This window comes from Rhinichthys klamathensis, unplaced genomic scaffold, assembly GCF_029890125.1.
Source record: "Rhinichthys klamathensis goyatoka isolate OS25496 unplaced genomic scaffold, OSU_Roscu_1.1 h1tg000220l_1, whole genome shotgun sequence".
In the NCBI taxonomy this organism is placed as follows: Eukaryota; Metazoa; Chordata; class Actinopteri; order Cypriniformes; family Leuciscidae; genus Rhinichthys; species Rhinichthys klamathensis.
In genome coordinates, this window is record NW_026606744.1 from 718164 (window position 1) to 736661 (window position 18498).

The 18498-nt window shown below is 37.3% G+C and overlaps 2 protein-coding genes across 3 annotated transcripts in view; one reads left to right on the forward strand and one right to left on the reverse strand.

Annotated features, from left to right (window-relative positions):
- The window catches only part of minpp1a (multiple inositol-polyphosphate phosphatase 1a), a 224032-nt gene that overhangs the window by 90404 nt on the left and 115130 nt on the right, over positions 1–18498 (reverse strand). The window lies entirely within an intron of this gene.
- Positions 274–18406, forward strand: slc18a2 (solute carrier family 18 member 2). 2 transcript variants are annotated; one of them, XM_056264298.1, is made up of 17 exons: positions 274–364; positions 524–650; positions 930–1101; positions 2382–2718; positions 3255–3313; positions 3496–3579; positions 4143–4235; positions 5414–5503; positions 5696–5739; positions 8427–8487; positions 9037–9132; positions 10650–10728; positions 13079–13130; positions 13572–13635; positions 15065–15184; positions 15305–15438; positions 17711–18406. In XM_056264298.1, the coding sequence occupies exons 3-17, from the start codon at positions 969–971 to the stop codon at positions 17813–17815; spliced, it is 1551 nt and encodes a 516-aa protein (XP_056120273.1). In that variant the 5' UTR covers positions 274–364; positions 524–650; positions 930–968; the 3' UTR covers positions 17816–18406. The 2 variants fall into 2 exon arrangements, with proteins under 2 accessions (XP_056120273.1, XP_056120274.1); XM_056264299.1 differs by having other exon boundaries at positions 331–364; positions 521–650.

Below are 18498 nucleotides of genomic sequence, written 5' to 3' on the forward strand. Positions count from 1 at the left end.
GCTGCTAATTTCACCCAAATGCGTAAAAACAACTTGATATCCAACCGATTCTAATGTCATCAACAGTTTGCAAATTTCCCTCTGTAAATAACTTATTAACGCTAGTCAAGCTGGCTAAAACAACATCATCGCAATCTTAAAGTACGACCGTGGGGACTTTTTGCCTCATATTAATATGACCATAATATAGCCTTGATATAGCTCCTATACTCTCTGGATGTAATTTGGGCGTATTAGGTGGAGCTAGAAGGTCCAACCACACCCTAACCCCACCCTAACTCTGTCTGTCCCTCTCTGCCCATTAGATTCACACAGAGCAGAGGTGCTGGACTAGGTCAAGCTCAACCCATGACGTCCAGATGCGGTGAGCGCCACTTGTTTAAAGAACTATAGAACTTTCAAAAGATTTCAAGCATAGGCTATGTTGATATGAAATGAAGTAGAAGTTATAATAGGCTAAATAATAAAGTGCTCCCGCCTTTCTTCTTTTTGTGTGACGGTTTATTCGTCCGTGGCACAGCAGCACAGCCCATTTGAGTTCTCTGTGAAACAGCGTGACGTCAAACAGCAGTCGAGCAACCAACGCATCCATCCAGCGTGCCTTTCACCCGGGATCTGTCTGCAAAGCTCAATGCAAATGTGCTCATAAGGTAAGAATTAAAACCACACTGAATGTATTATTCATTATAATATTTAGACTTAGAAAAAGCATGACAAAGAAAGAAAACAATATTGTTGGTAGTTTATTGTTTTCAGAAAGCTTCAGAGCATAATTTTTTAACGTATTTTATTTTTACTTTGATATTTGCCATATTTATCTCATATTAGGAATCATCCCCTGAAGTTACATCTTCACAGTAGCCTATCACTAAACAGCCTATTTTTCTATGTTTCGATGATTTTTGACAGTCGTTTTCTTGCTGTTGCAGGATCTCTTGCTCGCTCTCTGGCAATTGGATTTAATAAAAATGGGATTATTTGATGCTCTTAGAGATTTTAGTTTATTAACATGGCTAAGAGAAGAAAGGCAGTCTCGGAGGCTGATTCTGTTCATCGTTTTCATTGCTTTGCTGTTGGACAACATGCTGTTGACGGTGGTCGGTAAGTACTGTTGCTCACACCTGTTACATGTGAAGGCACACATATGATGCAAAGTCAACATCCCTCACTGGGACCACTCTAGGCAAACGCTGCTTTTTGTGATCAAATATATGATCACATAGGCTTATTAGTCTACTGACACAATGAATAAAAAATATCTGTAAAAGGCTATTCACGTGCCTTACAATTTAATTTGATATATGCATTGTTATTGTAAAATTGTACATTGTAAAATTGTGAATCGAAGCGAAACTCAAACGTATACAAATGTTAAATAGCCTACTGCACGTCTGTTTTTCTTTTTCTTTGCCAAAATAGAGAACTGGGCAAAACCAACTCATAATTCTCAGTGGATAGAAATAAAATAACGCCATTAAAACTATCAGTTATTTCTCTATAAATTAGGGTGGGTCTTCTAAAATAAATAAATATATTTTTTTATTACTTTAATAATTCATTTTAAAGCAATTTTGCGGTACTAATTTAAATGAATTGTTTGATTTAAATTATTTCAAAAACTTTATTTGCTCGAAAAAATGCATCAAAATTAAAATGATAAATCTGCTAATACGCTAATGATAGAAAATAAAATGCGTTTATCTATACTAAACGTTTGTTTCCCATTGTAAAGTGTAAATTGTCGGCTGCATCAGTGGCAGCAGTTGATCTGAATTAAGGGATCATGTCCTCGAGCGCTGCCACTGCTCCATCCGCGCGCGCTCTCTCATTAAATGTGACAGTGACGCGCGCTAAACTGTCTGTGTTTGTTCTCACGTCCGGGAGCCAAGAAACGGGAACGAACGTTGAATATGATGTTTGTGTACATACAGATGGAACCAGGCGAAAACTGAACCTGTCCTCTTTGGCACAAGTGTTGAATGAGGAGTCTTTCGAGCGTTATCGCACACGGTGTCCCTGTGGCCGTGGGTTATTTATTTACACAGGATAATGTCAAACGCATTTAACGGACGCACCTGAAAGGTCAAATGTGGTTTAACACAGCTAGATAAATCGTTGCACTTCACTTTTTCAGGCAAATGGTAGGTTATCGTTGGCAAACAGCGTTTCAAGCTGTCTAAAACTGATTAATAAAGTAAAGTAATTTCCTGAATACTAGGCTACGTTTTTAAGAGTACAACAAAGTTGAATTACTTAGGCTACTGTGAAACCTCAAAAGTATTATAGGATATAATTTAAGACCATGTTTTAACAAATCGGTAATGTCAATCGGTTTAATTTCTAATATGGTTGTTATTATCTATTATCTTTTCTCTCTGTAGTGCCTATTATTCCAAGCTACCTGTACACCGTGGATGACGAGGCCGCTCAGGTGGTCCGGAATAACTCCATGTCCCCTCTTTCCCCATCTGGCACCTTCCAGAGCATTGTGTCATTGTACGATAACACAACACACCTGACAGGCTTCACCCCGCAGATGAGCAATGCTGGCCCAATGACCCCGGCCCCTACTTTTGGGACACCCCCTCAAAATGGGTCTGACTGCCCCAAAGCAGATGACCAGCTTTTGAACGAGAATGTGAGAGTGGGTCTGTTGTTTGCCTCTAAAGCAACAGTACAGCTAATCACTAACCCCTTCATAGGGCCCCTGACTAACAGGTGTGTTATGGCAAAAAACACATTTAACTTTGAAAGTATAGCAAATAGCATTTCTTTCAAAAGGAGCATGAGATTGCATGATTGTGTGTGCAGTGAGTGTAAATGGAGTGTAAGTAAAGCGAATATTGCAGTGCAATTCTTTTTCTGCCGCTGTTCAGCGACCAGCAGTTGTGTGATCACTCATGCATGCCCTGTCACCTCTTCTCCACATGCTCAGATTTGGCCAATCCAGTTTAATTCAGCACCGATACATTGAACAGATCCCACTAGAGCTTTGCAAACTCCTGGGATCAGTCAGCTGTAATATTTTGTAGCAATGTACAACACTATTAGTGATACACAAAGTGTTAAATTAACTCAAAAGATGTGAACCAGAGGCAAAAAACGAAAAAACTAAACAATATTTATAATTTAATATAATAACATCTTAATTTTACTTATGAGAGATGCCAGCACTGAAATATGCTTCCTCACTTCAAGTTCAATGTTTGTGGTCAAAAAAATGTTAAAATGTCATTTCTCATCTGTAATTGCAGAATAGGATACCAGATCCCAATGTTTGCTGGTTTCTGCATCATGTTTCTTTCTACCCTCAGTGAGTACATACAATTTCTAGTGTTGTTTTTAACATCAATCTCACATCTAAGTGTCTTTACGAAAAGGGTGGAGAAGATGCCATATATTTATGCAATGCATGATTTTAAATCCGGTGTGTTATATTTCTATAATAAATCTTCTTTTCCTCTTTCTTCTGTCTGTGTTTTACTCTGTGTGAAGTGTTTGCGTTTTCCTCGAGCTATACGTTGCTGTTTTTGGCCAGATCTCTACAAGGTGTCGGCTCTTCCTGTTCTTCTGTGGCAGGTAACAGATTCTGTGCAACATTACATTAGATTTCAAAAGGATGCTGTCAAAAGCTACAATGTCTTATGATACCTTATTTAGTGCACAATTTGTAAACCTGAGTGCACTAAATTGCATTTGACTTTGATGTTCTCAGAACTCTGCATGCATAAAGCCACTGTTAATGTTATGGTGTTCAGGTGCCGGTGTACAATGGACCCCGCTTCCATTGAAAGATGTGTACAGCCTTGGATCTAGATTACACTATAACCGACTCTTGCAACTCCTGAGTAGTTCTTTCATTGTACGGATCATCATTTATTGAGTTTATTTTATGAATTTAAAGGGCTGACATCGTGAGGAATCAATTTTGCCTCAATCTTTTAAAAAAGTCTGAACACAGAACTCAAAACTTACACCCAAAATGAGCATTTGCTGGCAGAAAAATGTGAAAAAGCAAAAGAAATCAAAAATATTTTTATTAATCTCTTTAAGTTTCCATCTCTCTTGAAGTAAGCTACAGGACATTTTGCCCTTTGTGGCTGACCTTTACCCTCTGTAACTTTTTCTGTGTCGTTATGCAGGTATGGGGATGCTGGCAAGTGTTTACACCGATGATGAGGAAAGAGGAAATGCTATAGGAATTGCTCTGGGAGGACTAGCCATGGGAGTTTTGGGTGTGTACTGTATGTTTAGGATCCATATTCTGCCATACTTGGTTTGCACAGGTACCACTGGAGATTGTGATAGAGTCCTAATTCTAATCTTACTCCTTTGAGCACATACAGAGAAAAAAAAGAGATATGTTAAAGGACAAGTTTGGTATTTTACACTGTTTCAAGATCGTTTCTGATGAAATAGAATGGTTAAGATTAAAATTTGGACACATGCTGCTGTCCCGAGAAATGTCGGTTTCTGTAGTTGCACCCCCCCACCTCCACAATGGTTGCATAGGTGCACAGAAACAATCCTTCCTAAAACGCATTAAACTTTAGTTTACAAAGACGTTAAACTCACCGAGTGGTCAGGGGTGTTCACTGATTTCCAACAGGTTTTATCGTAGTTTTTGAACAACTCCATTTGACTTGACTTGGACAAAAACTACGATAAAACCTGTTGGAAATCAGTGAACACCCCTGACCACTCGGTGAGTATAACGTGAGTCAAATTTTAATCTTAACCGTTCAATTTCATCAGAAACGATCTTGAAACAGGGCTTTAAGTGTAAAATACCGAACTTGTCCTTTAAGTTGGGGGTTATGCATTAAGTGCCTCTGAGTTAAAAATTGTGAGTTAACTTTAAGTGCCCTCTTTAAAGGAGCAGCGGTCAGAAGAAATGCCCTGAGTGGGGCCTGAACCTGGTCCTTCCTGTTAATGGTGTCATGCTTTAACCACTATTACAGGATGTTTAATCCTTGATAGATCATTGTTTTATTCATAATGGCAAGTAAATCGCTAAAAATGTATTTGATCCACTGGATAAGAGCAAAACTGTGATTAAATGTGTCTGTCGTCATTAAAGTGCGCACATACTGTACCATAATCAAGTCCAACTGAATAAATGGAGCACAATAATTTTTTTTAAAACCTATTAAACTATTCATCCAGATAGTTCAGACTCAAAATGGGTGTGTTCCTGCAGAACACTTTATTTTTTATTACTGTGGTTTGCTAACCTTGATTATGTAACCTGTTCTGCAGAGCAATTAGTATTGGATTTGTGGCATCTGATAATTCAAAGCATACTGGCAACGTCAACGTTTTCAAAGTAAAGATTCTAAGTTTGAAGTGCAGTGCTTGCAGTCTGTGAGCCATTAATCTTGACTAATATATACTGTATGTGTATGTTGTGTAGTTGGCCCTCCGTTTGGCAGTGTCATGTATGAGTTTGTCGGTAAGACGGCTCCTTTCCTTATCCTGGCAGTGCTGGCGGTGCTTGATGGAGGTGAGTGAATCAATCTCTCCAACATTTCAAAACAATGGGAATGACGGAATCAGTCGCAAACCTTCATGTTATTGTGATACACATGTGGAATTAAATGCTGGTGACAGAAACTCATTGTAACGGAGTTTCTGATGCTCAACAATATTTGCTTCATATCTGACATGTGCGTTTTCCCCTCATTTTCATGAGCAGCTCTGCAGCTATTTGTGCTTCAGCCTTCGAAAGTTGAACCAGAGGTGAGTACATTACCTTCTTTCCTGATCTGATCTAACCATCTGTTTTTCAACACTAGTTTTTGAAGGTTAAGCAGTGATGTACTTTATAGTATTAGGTAAACAATCACCTAAAGGTCAAGCTCTGCATTTGGAAGGATTTGTGGGAGAGAAAATTAAGTATGTGTGTTTAGGTGTCAATACTTGGATTTAAAACTCCACTGTTAAAACACTATCTACATTGATATTTTGGGATTCAAAATGTCTTTAATTGGGCTAATATCCGGAGCAAGAGACTTACTATGACTTAGCAATAGATCACCACAGCCTATTTATTAATCATGACTTGGGCTCAGTTTTATAAGTGCTGATGTTTATAACCTTAATGGGGAAATGTAACCTCAACAAGATGCCCACTGAATCTTTACATGGTATTCCTCTTGTGGGCACAAAATTGGAGAAGCTTTGGTGATAATGTGCTTTTCGTACTGTGATTGCTCTAATCTTATCAGTAACAGGAATGATTTGCAAGGAGAGTTTGGGTCTCTCATGCTGGGTATTTTTAAACCTCAATATCATGGATTATATGGATTACAGTGTATGTCTGTGTAGATTGTACTGCATGTTGTAAGCAATGTGTGTAGAGGGTCAGTGTATTAGGAGTAATGTGTATGTGTGCCTTGGTTTGCGTCACAGTAATGGGAATTGTACATCTGAGTGGCTGATCCAATCACAGCATGTCTGACTTTGATCAGTGGTGTTGATGGGTATCAGTTACTACGGAGACCCCAAGTGCCCCTACAGACAGTGTGTGTGTGTGTGTGTGTGTGTGTGTGTGTGTGTGTGTGTGTGTGTGTGTGTGTGTGTGTGTGTGTTTGTGTAGCTACTTTTCTTTGGGTGATCTGTTTTTTTTTTTGGTCATCTTTCTTTCATGAGGAATGAAGAATTTAACCCATTGTTTTTCAGCAATAAATAAGCTTAAACAGAAAACTAAAGGCAAATGTTGCTATGTAACATATCTGTTAGTTAGTGATGTAAAAGAGTAATCAAGTCAAGTGAAGCTACACATTTTGCTCTGGAAAAGAACAAAAAGATTAGAGTGCAAACGTCCTTCTGCAGGTTCTGCAGGCTCTCAACTAATTTAATATACACTGACAAAGAAAAGCTCTCACATGGTCAATTATGTGACGTAATGTTTATATTTTCAAAACATCTGAGTGACATTTGTTAAAAGGTCAGTTGCTTTTGTCATCATAGCACAGTTATGGCCAGAAGGTGATGGACCTGTCATCTCAAATAATCAATCAAATCAATAATGCTTGGACATCAGGTAATAGATATGATAAGACAGATCATTAAACCAGTAGCCCCCTCAAGTGTCAATATCCAACAGGATTATGGGGAAGAATAGCAGTGACTGACAACTAATTGTTTGGGGCCTGTGATCATTAATGAGACCATTCGCAGAGCAGTACAACTGAATGTGACAGGGTGTTTTGAGTGGGATGACATGTCCACAGAGGAGCAGTATGTGCACTGAAGTGGAGTAAAGAAGTGCTGATTTAATGAGGGGAGTACTTGTCAGTCGTTGCCTGGTGACTATTCCGGAAAAGTCACTACGGACATTTCTTCCAAATCACTGTTATGATAGAAATATCCTAAATATATTGTCACATTTAAAGTTGAAGTGTGTCACTAACATCATAATGACTGATTGTTTTCAAATAGATTGCCTAACGGTCCCCATCTGCCATTGGTTGAACAAACAAATAGTAACGCCCACCACCAAATTCATGCCAATGGTTTAACCAGGGTCGCTGTTAGGATGATTAAACAAACAAAGCTATGTTTCAAATCAACCTACAAATGGTTTACTCATTGTCTCTATGAATTACGCTCTGATGAAAGAGCTATTTTAACATTGAAGAAAATTATACACGTCATCTTTTAATCACATGTTGAAAAAAAAATGTCTAACTGATAAGCTTTATTTTTCTTTTGACAAAACAGTCATAGCTAAAGTTATTTCTGCAATCTTTCACTCCCTTCAGTAAATGTAGCCTTGGCTTTTGCACTAGAGATGCCACAATTCCCACATCAATATGGAGAGTTAAGGCTGGTATATTTTGTCACTCAAAAAGTTGTCTGTGATCTTTTCACTAATCGCTTAGAGGTGTCATAAAGGGAACAGACTGCGTATAGGGAATTATATATATTGTTTTGTGTGATCTCAAGTAGCCCATTTCCATTGGACCCGCTGTGGTGACTAGGGTGATGTTTCTCAAATGGCATTATATGCACTGAAGTACATCCCTTTATTAAAAAAAGTGCCTGACCTTAGGCATGGATTGTTAATGGAATGAGATCAACCCCAAATAAATAAATAATATATATCCTAATAAATTAATAAAGAAAGTAGACATGTTAAAACAACATATTTGGCTTTAATTAAAAAAAAAACATTGTAGGAAGTTTTGTGTGGTATTCTGCAATTTAGATACAGAATAGCAAAAATCTATGGAACATTTCTTTTGTTTTTCCCCATAGGAATAAATGGGTGACTATGTAAACCAGAAAGTTTGACGTTGACTCTATTTGTTTTCCCCCATGGGTGTTTTCCATTGGAACATTGATGTTCAAGGAAATGTCTTTGTAATTTTCGAAAACTGTTTTTTAATGAAAATATATTTGTTTTTATTTATTTTTACCAGAACCAAAAAGGAACTGCACTATTTACCCTCATGAAGGATCCCTACATCCTCATCGCAGCAGGTCAGGCCAGTAAACACAAATAAACGGTTCATTCCTACTGTTAGGAATATTATAAAAATTGCAAACCTTAGTATCTATGCATAAACCACACTTTATGCTTACATTCATATTATCTGTTCAAAGGTGAATGTTTTTGTTAAGAATGTGTGTTTTTGGAAACATGTAAAGAAAGATTTAGTCAATTATTTGCCCGCATGTGTGACACTGGTTGTGCTTTAGGGGTTGTGACACAATAAAGAGGGTCATCTTTCTGTGAGAGAAGGATAAGAAAGTGTCAAGTGTGTGTGTGTGTGTGTGTGTGTGTATGTGAGAAAGAGAGAGAGAGAGAGAGAGAGAGAGAGAGAGAGAGAGAGAGAAGTGGTCAAGAAACACATCTGTGTTTGTCTCTGCCTCCCCTCTTCTCCAATTACAGTGGCCTGAGTGCAGGGGCAAGATGATGCTGTTTATTATATCTGAGAAAGGACAAGAATGGGCTCTGATGGAGGGGGGACAGAAAGAGAGAATTCTTCAGAGGATGAATCCACTTACCCTCCTCATTTTCTTTTTCAGGTTCCATTTGTTTTGCTAACATGGCCATTGCTATGCTGGAGCCGGCTCTGCCCATCTGGATGATGGAGACGATGTGTCCTAGGAAATGGCAGCTAGGTTGGAGAATCTGCCTCTTGTTAATGTACACACTTACACATTTCTTCAATTCCTGTCCTTCCAAAGAAATTGTCGCTTTTGGAAGATGGAAAATAGGTCATAATTTACAGTGAAAGATGGACAAAGTATGTGTTATGTATTAGTACATTGATGTTAAGTTAGCAGGGCACAAGCTAAAGAGAGTGAATATCAAGGAAAATGTCCAAGTGGTTATTTAGGAAAAAATTACAAAAACAGAAAAAAAATATTTTATTTTGATTATATTTTATATTTTAAAAATAATTCATTTAAATGTATTTATTTATTTTAAATGTATAATTAATTATTAGCTTTTATTCAACTCATAAACCCCCTGCAGTTCACTTACGAACCCCAGTTTGGAAACCCTGGTATAATGGAAAAGATAATGTTATATTGTAAATTTACTGTTGTAGGTAAACATCAAATTAGTATTTATTTTACCGAACTTTATTAATGCAAATTTTCATTATTGTTTTTATGGTAATTAAAGGTTTAATGTGGTAATGAGAATTTTAGGGTGAAATGTTTCTATTTTTTGTCATTACAATAATATTGCAAATATGCGAAATGTACAAAAATGTAATTTTCTTATTGCACATTTTTTATTCATTCATTCATTTATTTATTTATGACGCCAATTTCTTAAAGTGAGATTTACATAATTGCTAATAATAAGTATTAAGAAAAATAAATTGTTTAAGTATCTCTCCTGCTTTGTGAGTGAAGGGATTATCTGCCAGAAATTATCTAGAAACTCACAAATTCTTTCCACAGACTTCCAGAATTGTGTTAAAAAACAACAACCTGGTAACACTATACATCAAGGTCTCAATTGTTAACATTGATGCATTAACTAACATAACCTAACAATGATCAATACAGTATATTTGTACAGCATTCCTTTGTTAATATTAGTTAATAACAATGTCCGTGTTTGTTCACAGTGCATTAGTTACCTGATATGACTTTGAATTTTAATATTGTATTAGTAAATGATTAATAAATGCTGTAGAAGTATTGTTCATTCTTAGTTCATGTTAACTAATGCAGTTAACTGTTGTTAACAAATGAAACCTTACTGGAAAGTGTTACTGAAAAAGTACTAAAAGCAGTAAACTCTTGTTCCCCTTATGGAACCCTTCACACTCCAGACTGTAAAATACAATTTAAATAGTTAGCGTCTTCTGGGTTTCTTCATGGTTTTCCTGCTGTTTACGAAGATTTGACAGATAATAAAGAGAAAGAGAAAGAGAGAAAAGAAAGCAGAGAACCAGGGAGAGTGAGGGCTGGCAAGGGAGTGTCTTTGGTCTGGCAGGATATTGAGGTGTCATTGGCAGGCAAGGGAAAAGCAAGAAAGCTAATGAAAGAGAAGGAGCGGGAGAATGAAAAAAGCAGCTTCATAACAGCGTCTGTGAGACGAACAGCAGCTTTGAGATCAAACTGATATTGTGTCGTCTTATCTGAGCTCTTTCTCTCTCTCTCCTCTCTCCTTTTAGGGGTTGCATTCGTGCCAGCCAGCATCTCATATCTAATAGGGACCAACATCTTCGCCGTTTTGGCTCACAAAATGGGGAGGTAGGAGAGGGAAATTAATGTGTTTTTTCCCCTACTTCTCTTTCCTTATCTTCCTCCGCTCTGATATCAGCTTCCTCTGTTTTGAAACAGCTCTAAATGAGTTTCTGTCACCAGGTTTTGTATTTGTGTTTTTAAGCATTAGTCTCAGCATACTGTTTGTTTATTTATTGTATACACTATACACTATATACGCTTAATATGGACCATAAGAACTTATAAGAGGTGTGTACATGTTTACCATTTTCATAATGTGTCTTGTCTGCAGGGTCACACCTGCCAATGGCGACTGAATTGAGAAAATTATTGGCCATAAATATTTCTTGCAAAAAAAAATATTAAAATTGTATGTATATATATATATTACCGTTCAAGTAAGCTTTATTGGTATCACTTTACAATAAGGTTCATTAGTTAACTACCTTAGTTAACATGAACTAAGAATGAACAATACTTCTACAGCATTTAATAGTCTTAGTTAATGTTAATTTCAACATTTACTAATACATTATTAAAATCAGAGGTTGTATCTGTTAACATTAGTTAATGCACTGTGAACTAACATGAACATACAATGAACAGCTGGATTTTTATTAACTAACATTAACATAATACATTAACTAATGAACATTATTGTAAAGTGTTACCGATTTATTTAATGTTTTTGAAAGAATTGTTATTCATTTATTTGATCAAGAATTCTGTTAAAACAGTAATATTGAGAAATATTATTGGAATTTAAAAATGATTGTTTTCTATTTAAATATATATTAAAAATGTAATTTATTCCTGTGATGCAAAGCTGAATTTTCTGCATCCTTGCTCCAGTCTTCAGTGTCACATGATCCTTCAGAAGACATTCTACAATAATATGCTGATTTGGTACTCAAGAAACAGTTATTAATGTTGAAAATAGCTGTGCTGCTTTATATTTATGTGGAGACAAGATACATTTGTTCAGGATGCTTTGATGAATAGAATGCTCAGGAGAACAGCATTTATTTGAAACAAAAATCTTTTGTCACATTATAAAATACACTCACCGGCCACTTTATTAGGTACCCCATGCTAGTAACGGGTTGGACCCCCTTTTGCCTTCAGAACTGCCTCAATTCTTCGTGGCATAGATTAAACAAGGTGCTGGAAGCATTCCTCAGGGAGTTTGGTCCATATTGACATGATGGCATCACACAGTTGCCGCAGATTTGTCGGCTGCACATCCATGATGCGAATCTCCCGTTCCACCACATCCCAAAGATGCTCTATTGGGTTGAGATCTGGTGACTGTGGAGGCCATTTTAGTACAGTGAACTCATTGTCATGTTCAAGAAACCAATTTGAAATGATTAGAGCTTTGTGACATGGTGGAAGTAGCCATCAGAGGATGGGTACATGGTGGCCATAAAGGGATGGACATGGTCAGAAACAATGCTCAGGTAGGCCGTGGCATTTAAACGATGCCCAATTGGCACTAAGGGGCCTAAAGTGTGCCAGGAAAACATCCCCCACACCATTACACCACCACCACCAGCCTGCACAGTGGTAACAAGGCATGATGGTTCCATGTTCTCATTCTGTTTACGCCAAATTCTGACTCTAACATCTGAATGTCTCAACAGAAATCGAGACTCATCAGACCAGGCAACATTTTTCCAGTCTTCAACTGTTCAATTTTGGTGAGCTCTTGCAAATTGTAGCCTCTTTTTCCTATTTGTAGTGGAGATGAGTGGTACCCGGTGGAGTCTTCTGCTGTTGTAGCCCATCCGCCTCAAGGTTGTGCGTGTTGTGGCTTCACAAATGCTTTGCTGCATACCTCGGTTGTAACGAGTGGTTATTTCAGTCACTGTTGCCCTTCTATCAGCTCGAACCAGTCTGGCCATTCTCCTCTGACCTCTGGCATCAACAAGGCATTTCCGCCCACAGAACTGCCGCTCACTGGATGTTTTTTCTTTTTCGGACCATTCTCTGTAAACCCTAGAGATGGTTGTGCGTGAAAATCCCAGTAGATTAGCAGTTTCTGAAATACTCAGACCAGCCCTTCTGGCACCAACAATCATGCCACGTTCAAAGTCACTCAAATCAACTTTCTTCCCCATACTGATGCTCGGTTTGAACTGCAGGAGATTGTCTTGACCATGTCTACATGCCTAAATGCACTGAGTTGCCGCCATGTGATTGGCTGCTTAGAAATTAAGTGTTAACGAGCAGTTGGACAGGTGTACCTAATAAAGTGGCCGGTGAGTGTATATTTACTGTACATTTCGAACGTCGGTGTCAAACAAAGGGTCAAACAAACTATCTTTGTTATAGTCTCTCTCTCTCTCTCTTTCTCTCTCTCCCTCCCTCTCTTTAGATGGCTGTGCTCACTTATAGGGATGCTGCTGGTTGGAGTCAGTATTCTCTGTGTAAGTTCTTCTGGACTAAATCCATGTCGAGATTAACTTTTCTCAGAGAACACACAACGCTTATGAATATTTCAACTCCCTATCTTTCTGTATTTTTAACAGTGTTGTGGATTACAGAGGCCTAAAATATTTTGTTGCCCACTAGCTTTGTTGAGGGCTGGAAAGAAGGTTTATTTTGAAATAAGAGCTTTGACTTTCTTTGCCCTGGACACATCCTGCTTAGTAGGAAGACAGTCTGTTCTCTTATAGATGTTTATCAGATTAGTCTGGAAAACAAGTTCAGATAAGAGTCAAGTACACATTTGGAGTTTTGCTTATGGAGAAACCCTGTTCTGATGCTCTACATAATGTTTTACTGTATTTGGTGTTTTCACATAATCAATAATACGTTAAAGAAATATGCGGTACGCCCTGTATTGAGCTCTTCTAATTGTCTTACAGGTGCCTTTTGCAAAAGACATATATGGACTCATTGTGCCTAACTTTGGAGTTGGATTCGCAATAGGTGAGTCTTAATACAAGTATTCATAGTTTTCAGTCACGTGACGGGCACTGAGACCTGGAGGGCAAAACATCCATAGAACTGCAGCACCGGCCCGCTCAATTTTCCATCTGTTTCAAACCACGAATATTTAGATCACTTCTCAGAAGAATACAAATACAAATATGTGGACAAAATGCAAGGTTTGGGCACTTGTTATGATCCAGCACCTGCCCCTTAAAAACCCTTAAAGTGCCTTAATGAACTACAACAGTGATATTAAAAGATTAAATTCAGAATACACCTTATTTATAATGCATTCTATAAACAGGTGAGCAGATGAGCCTAGAATATGAGTGCAATTAGCTAAATGGTTAAATGTTTTCTTTATAATGGTTTTCTATGGAAAAACAATGACAAACTGCGTTGCGATTATACTCTGGGTTCATCTGCTTGCCTGTGTGATGGAAATTTTAAACTGAATATTAAACTAACCATGTTTCTAACATCTAATCTTATCTAACATACTAACACTTTGAAACACCATGTGCTAAAACGTTCTGTTCTGTGTTTTTGAATGTTGTTGGCCTATGTTGCCATACCCCTGTTGAGTGTAAAAATAACATATATGGGAAATTAATGACTAGGTTGACAGATGACTAGGTTAGAACCTTGTGATTAACAATGAAGTAATCAGTAAAACAAAGTTTGCTTTACCTAATAACAGAAGGGTTTGCATATGAAGAACCAATCAAATTCATGTAATTTTGCCATACCTCCCTATTCTATAAAAACTTTTGTATCCGTGTTAACTGGTGGGATTCTCAATGGAATTTGTCTGAGATCCCCCGGCCATGCTTAACGCTTCTTCTTGGGGGAGATTCTCTGAGAATTGCTCGAGAACTCTCCCGGCCGTGATTAAAGCATTTAGAGGACATTTGCTGAAGTCTGTCTGTCATATATGCTGCGCAGCAAGTCAGTTAGGAGACCCAGATATATTAAACGTCGTGGACGTTAAGGGACGTCGATTAGGAGACGAGACCCAGGGGACGTCGATTTAGAGACGAGACCCAGTTACGTAGTTAGGTTTAGGGAAAAATCTACCACACCTGTACATAGTATTCATCATCCAAAAATGTGTATATTGAATTTGGTCTTTAAATATCACTGTCTTACTGCATTAGTACTAAGTACAAACCTGGTAAAAATGACTGGTGGGCAATGGAGGAAAAGCCTTGTTTTGCCCTCCAGGTGGGCATAACATTTTCTCTATTAATATAACTTACTTAGTGGTGTTTCTCCTTTTAAATTTTTACTTTATTTAAAATATCAAATTTAAACTACACTGAAAAGCCGAGATTCTAAACTTGTTATGCTGATAATACTGTATAATTTGTATTTTCTGTGACATCAGACCCACTGTAAGAAAAAGTCTATATCTTGTTGTTTGCAGGTATGGTGGACTCTTCGATGATGCCTATCATGGGTTACCTAGTAGATCTGAGGCACGTGTCTGTGTACGGTAGTGTCTACGCCATTGCTGATGTTGCCTTCTGCATGGGGTTCGCTTTAGGTAATAAACCAAATGAAAATTAATTTTAATTATGTTCAATCCACCATAAATGATTTCATTAGTTTTCATTAATTCATTTTTATTTCAACTTGGAATTTAACACTCGTGTCTGTTGTGTAGGTCCATCCGCTGGCGGAGCGATTGCGCGGAGCATCGGCTTCCCCTGGCTCATGACCATCATTGGTGTTATAGACATCCTATTTGCTCCTCTCTGTTACTTCCTGCGAAATCCTCCTGCCAATGAGGAAAAGATGGTCAGACCCCACTATATGTCATTCATCAATTCCAAATTACATTCATTCCAATCTACTCACTTTTAAACGCACATATTTAAGCAGTGTTAGCTGATATGCTTATTTTCCGTTTCCATATTTCCGAGTAAAACTCCCAAAATGTAACATATTTCAAAGTGAAACAGGATATTCAATGAGAAAAAAAGTTAGGGACTGAATTTTATCTAAAGGGAATTTATTAGATGATGGCTGTTACAGAATGGAGCCACAACAAATGCATGTTTGTTAATACAATGTTTAAATAGCCAACATACTCAAAAAGTCAGTAAAAACAGTACGTAATTTCATAGGAAGAGCAAGTTATTATATTTCGTTTTAATATGACAAAGACAAACATTACCGTGCACCAATGAATAATTTACAAAAACTCCAGGACAATGCATTAAAGTAAAAAGCATCCATGTTGCCTTTAACACATGGGCAGTTTTGGTGGGTTTTTAAGATAAGCTAAAACAAACATTACACTGCATTTATTAGTAGATTCTGGTGAAAACAGTCCAACTGTTTCAGTGTCAGCTTATATAATAAATAATTAAGTGTAAATAATGTATCGTATGAAACCAAGTACAAGCAAGTGCAATCTTTGATATGGTTTATTTGGGTTTTCTCAAATAATCTCTGATATTCTCTTCATTACTATCATTAGTATTATTCCAAATAATAATCGTAATTTCACTCTCTATCTGGCATTCACATATGCTTTCCTTTTGATTTCATCCCTAACTTCAAGTCACTGACCTGATAGAATATGACTGCAACAGGAAATTATGTTACATAATAGATACAAATAAAAACTGCCCTTAAGCTAAGATCAAAGAGTGATGCTGATCCGAACAGACTCGTGCGTTTGCCCTCAAATGCTGCGTGATCAAAGCCAAGCATCATGGTCTTTCTCTCTCAAGAGGAGCACTACACTGCTCCTGAAGAGCACTAACATGCACACACACACACAAGCCAGATCTGTACGCCTCTGTGCTTACGCACTCTTTATCAAAGCTTCATTCAATCACAGTGCAATAAACCCTCCATCGCTCACTATCAGGGGCATATTGAATGAGACGAGCCCCACCCACAATTGATGATGTCATGCACAAGTGGTTGTATCGAGTATTAAATAATAGTATCGTTGATGGAGACAGTAATGTTATGTTTATGTTGTTAAATACTTTACTATTTATTTGTCCTGTAAAAGTTCTGTTCATCTTAAACCTGCGGAAGCTTTAGCCAATCAGATTTACAGAGTCCCACTTATATAAAATTAAAATGTGAATAAAATTTTTTCAAATTGACAAATAAATAGCTACAATGACATTTTATTTTTATTAATTTATTTAATATATATTTATTTGATTATTAATTTATTTATTTGTCAATTTGGATTTTTTTTTAAATATAATCATTTATTATAATTTATCAGATTTTCTTTTGGGGGGGGGGGGGGGGGGGGCACTCCTGGTCCTTCATAACTGCAGGTGTACAGTGGATTATTAGCATTTTACATTATACACATAAGATGGAAGTGATTTCAGAATGAAGCTCTAAAAACTTTATGCATAGTTTCTGGTCTTTTGTGCACACAAATCTATAATCAACATTCGAGTGTGTGATACATTGTCTCTATTGTAATTTTCCTATTCTATACTTTTGAAATATTAATTTAAATTTATACTGTAGCATACATTTATAGGCTATATGGATTTTCAATCATAGGAATAATGATATAAATCATTATTATATTATTATAATAAATGTTCGGCATTCTAAAACACCAGTGATAATGTAATGTAGACTGAGACTCTATATCATAACTAAAAAGATGTTTGAGCCCTCTTTAGGTACAAGTCAATGCTTTTTCTTTGTTCAGTGTGCACAGTTCATGGGTCGAAGCCGGTTGAAGCTCTTAATTTTGAGCTCTCAAAGTGCACCAGATTGATGCATTTAACCTTAAAATGTACAAATTTTTCTTTCGGGGGAGCATACCCCCGAAACCCCCTAGAGGGACAGAAGTCAACACACCATAGTTTTACAGCCCTGACCACATCCATCCCCCACACTTTTGAAAAGCTTGCTACGCCCCTGGTCTCCTGCATATATAATTCTTGTGTAAATATATACTGTATATGCCAAGTAAGTCTATGTAAACCCTCAGTATATTTGCTTTGTTTGTATGTAGAGTAAGATCACTCTAGATACTAGGCTGTGAGGTGATGTTTCTTATATCTGTCTTTTTCAGGCCATTCTAATGGACTCTAACTGCTCAATGAAGACCCGTTCCTACTCCACCCAGGGCTCCAGCTACCAAATGGGCGACGATTTTGATCCTGAGAGCCCTGAATAGGCCTCATCAGTTCAAAGCCCTCAGCCATGTATGTCACCCAGAGTATCTATTTTGTTGTATGAAAGAGGAAACCACTTTAAAGAAAACCACAATGCTGATTTGTAAGAATGTCCCATATCTGTCCCATGCTGTCCTGTGGTTGTGATGGTCATGTTATTCTGAAGCAAACCAAAGTTGTTCTTGTCGCTGTTTGTTCTCAATGTGGGAGAGGTGAAATATCTAACCAACAGCCTTATCGAAATGGATAACACTTGTATTCGATTCAAAACGCGGGATTTGAGAGAGGAGGACAAAGGGAAATCTTAACTACACTTGTATTCGACACAACAATGATCATTTTTTCGAATTCAAAAGTCTGAAAGGGCAGTTGAGAAGATAAACAATGAAAGATTCATTCAGTATAACTTAATGGACAGATATGTATTGGATATTTATTGTTTGCCTGTGGTGGTAGGAAAGTGTGGTCTTCATATCTATCGGTCCTGTTGAAGTCTTTTCATAGGCGTAAACGTTAGTGAAGGTACATTTGAGTCAGATAAACCTTGAAATGGGCCTTAAAATGTTGCCATTCGTATCATAATCAGTTCAAACTACATACAGAACCGGTATATTATAGAGAACAGCTACAGGACATTATAGGCCAATTAAAACCAAGCCAATTTAATTTTTACGTTTGGTATCGA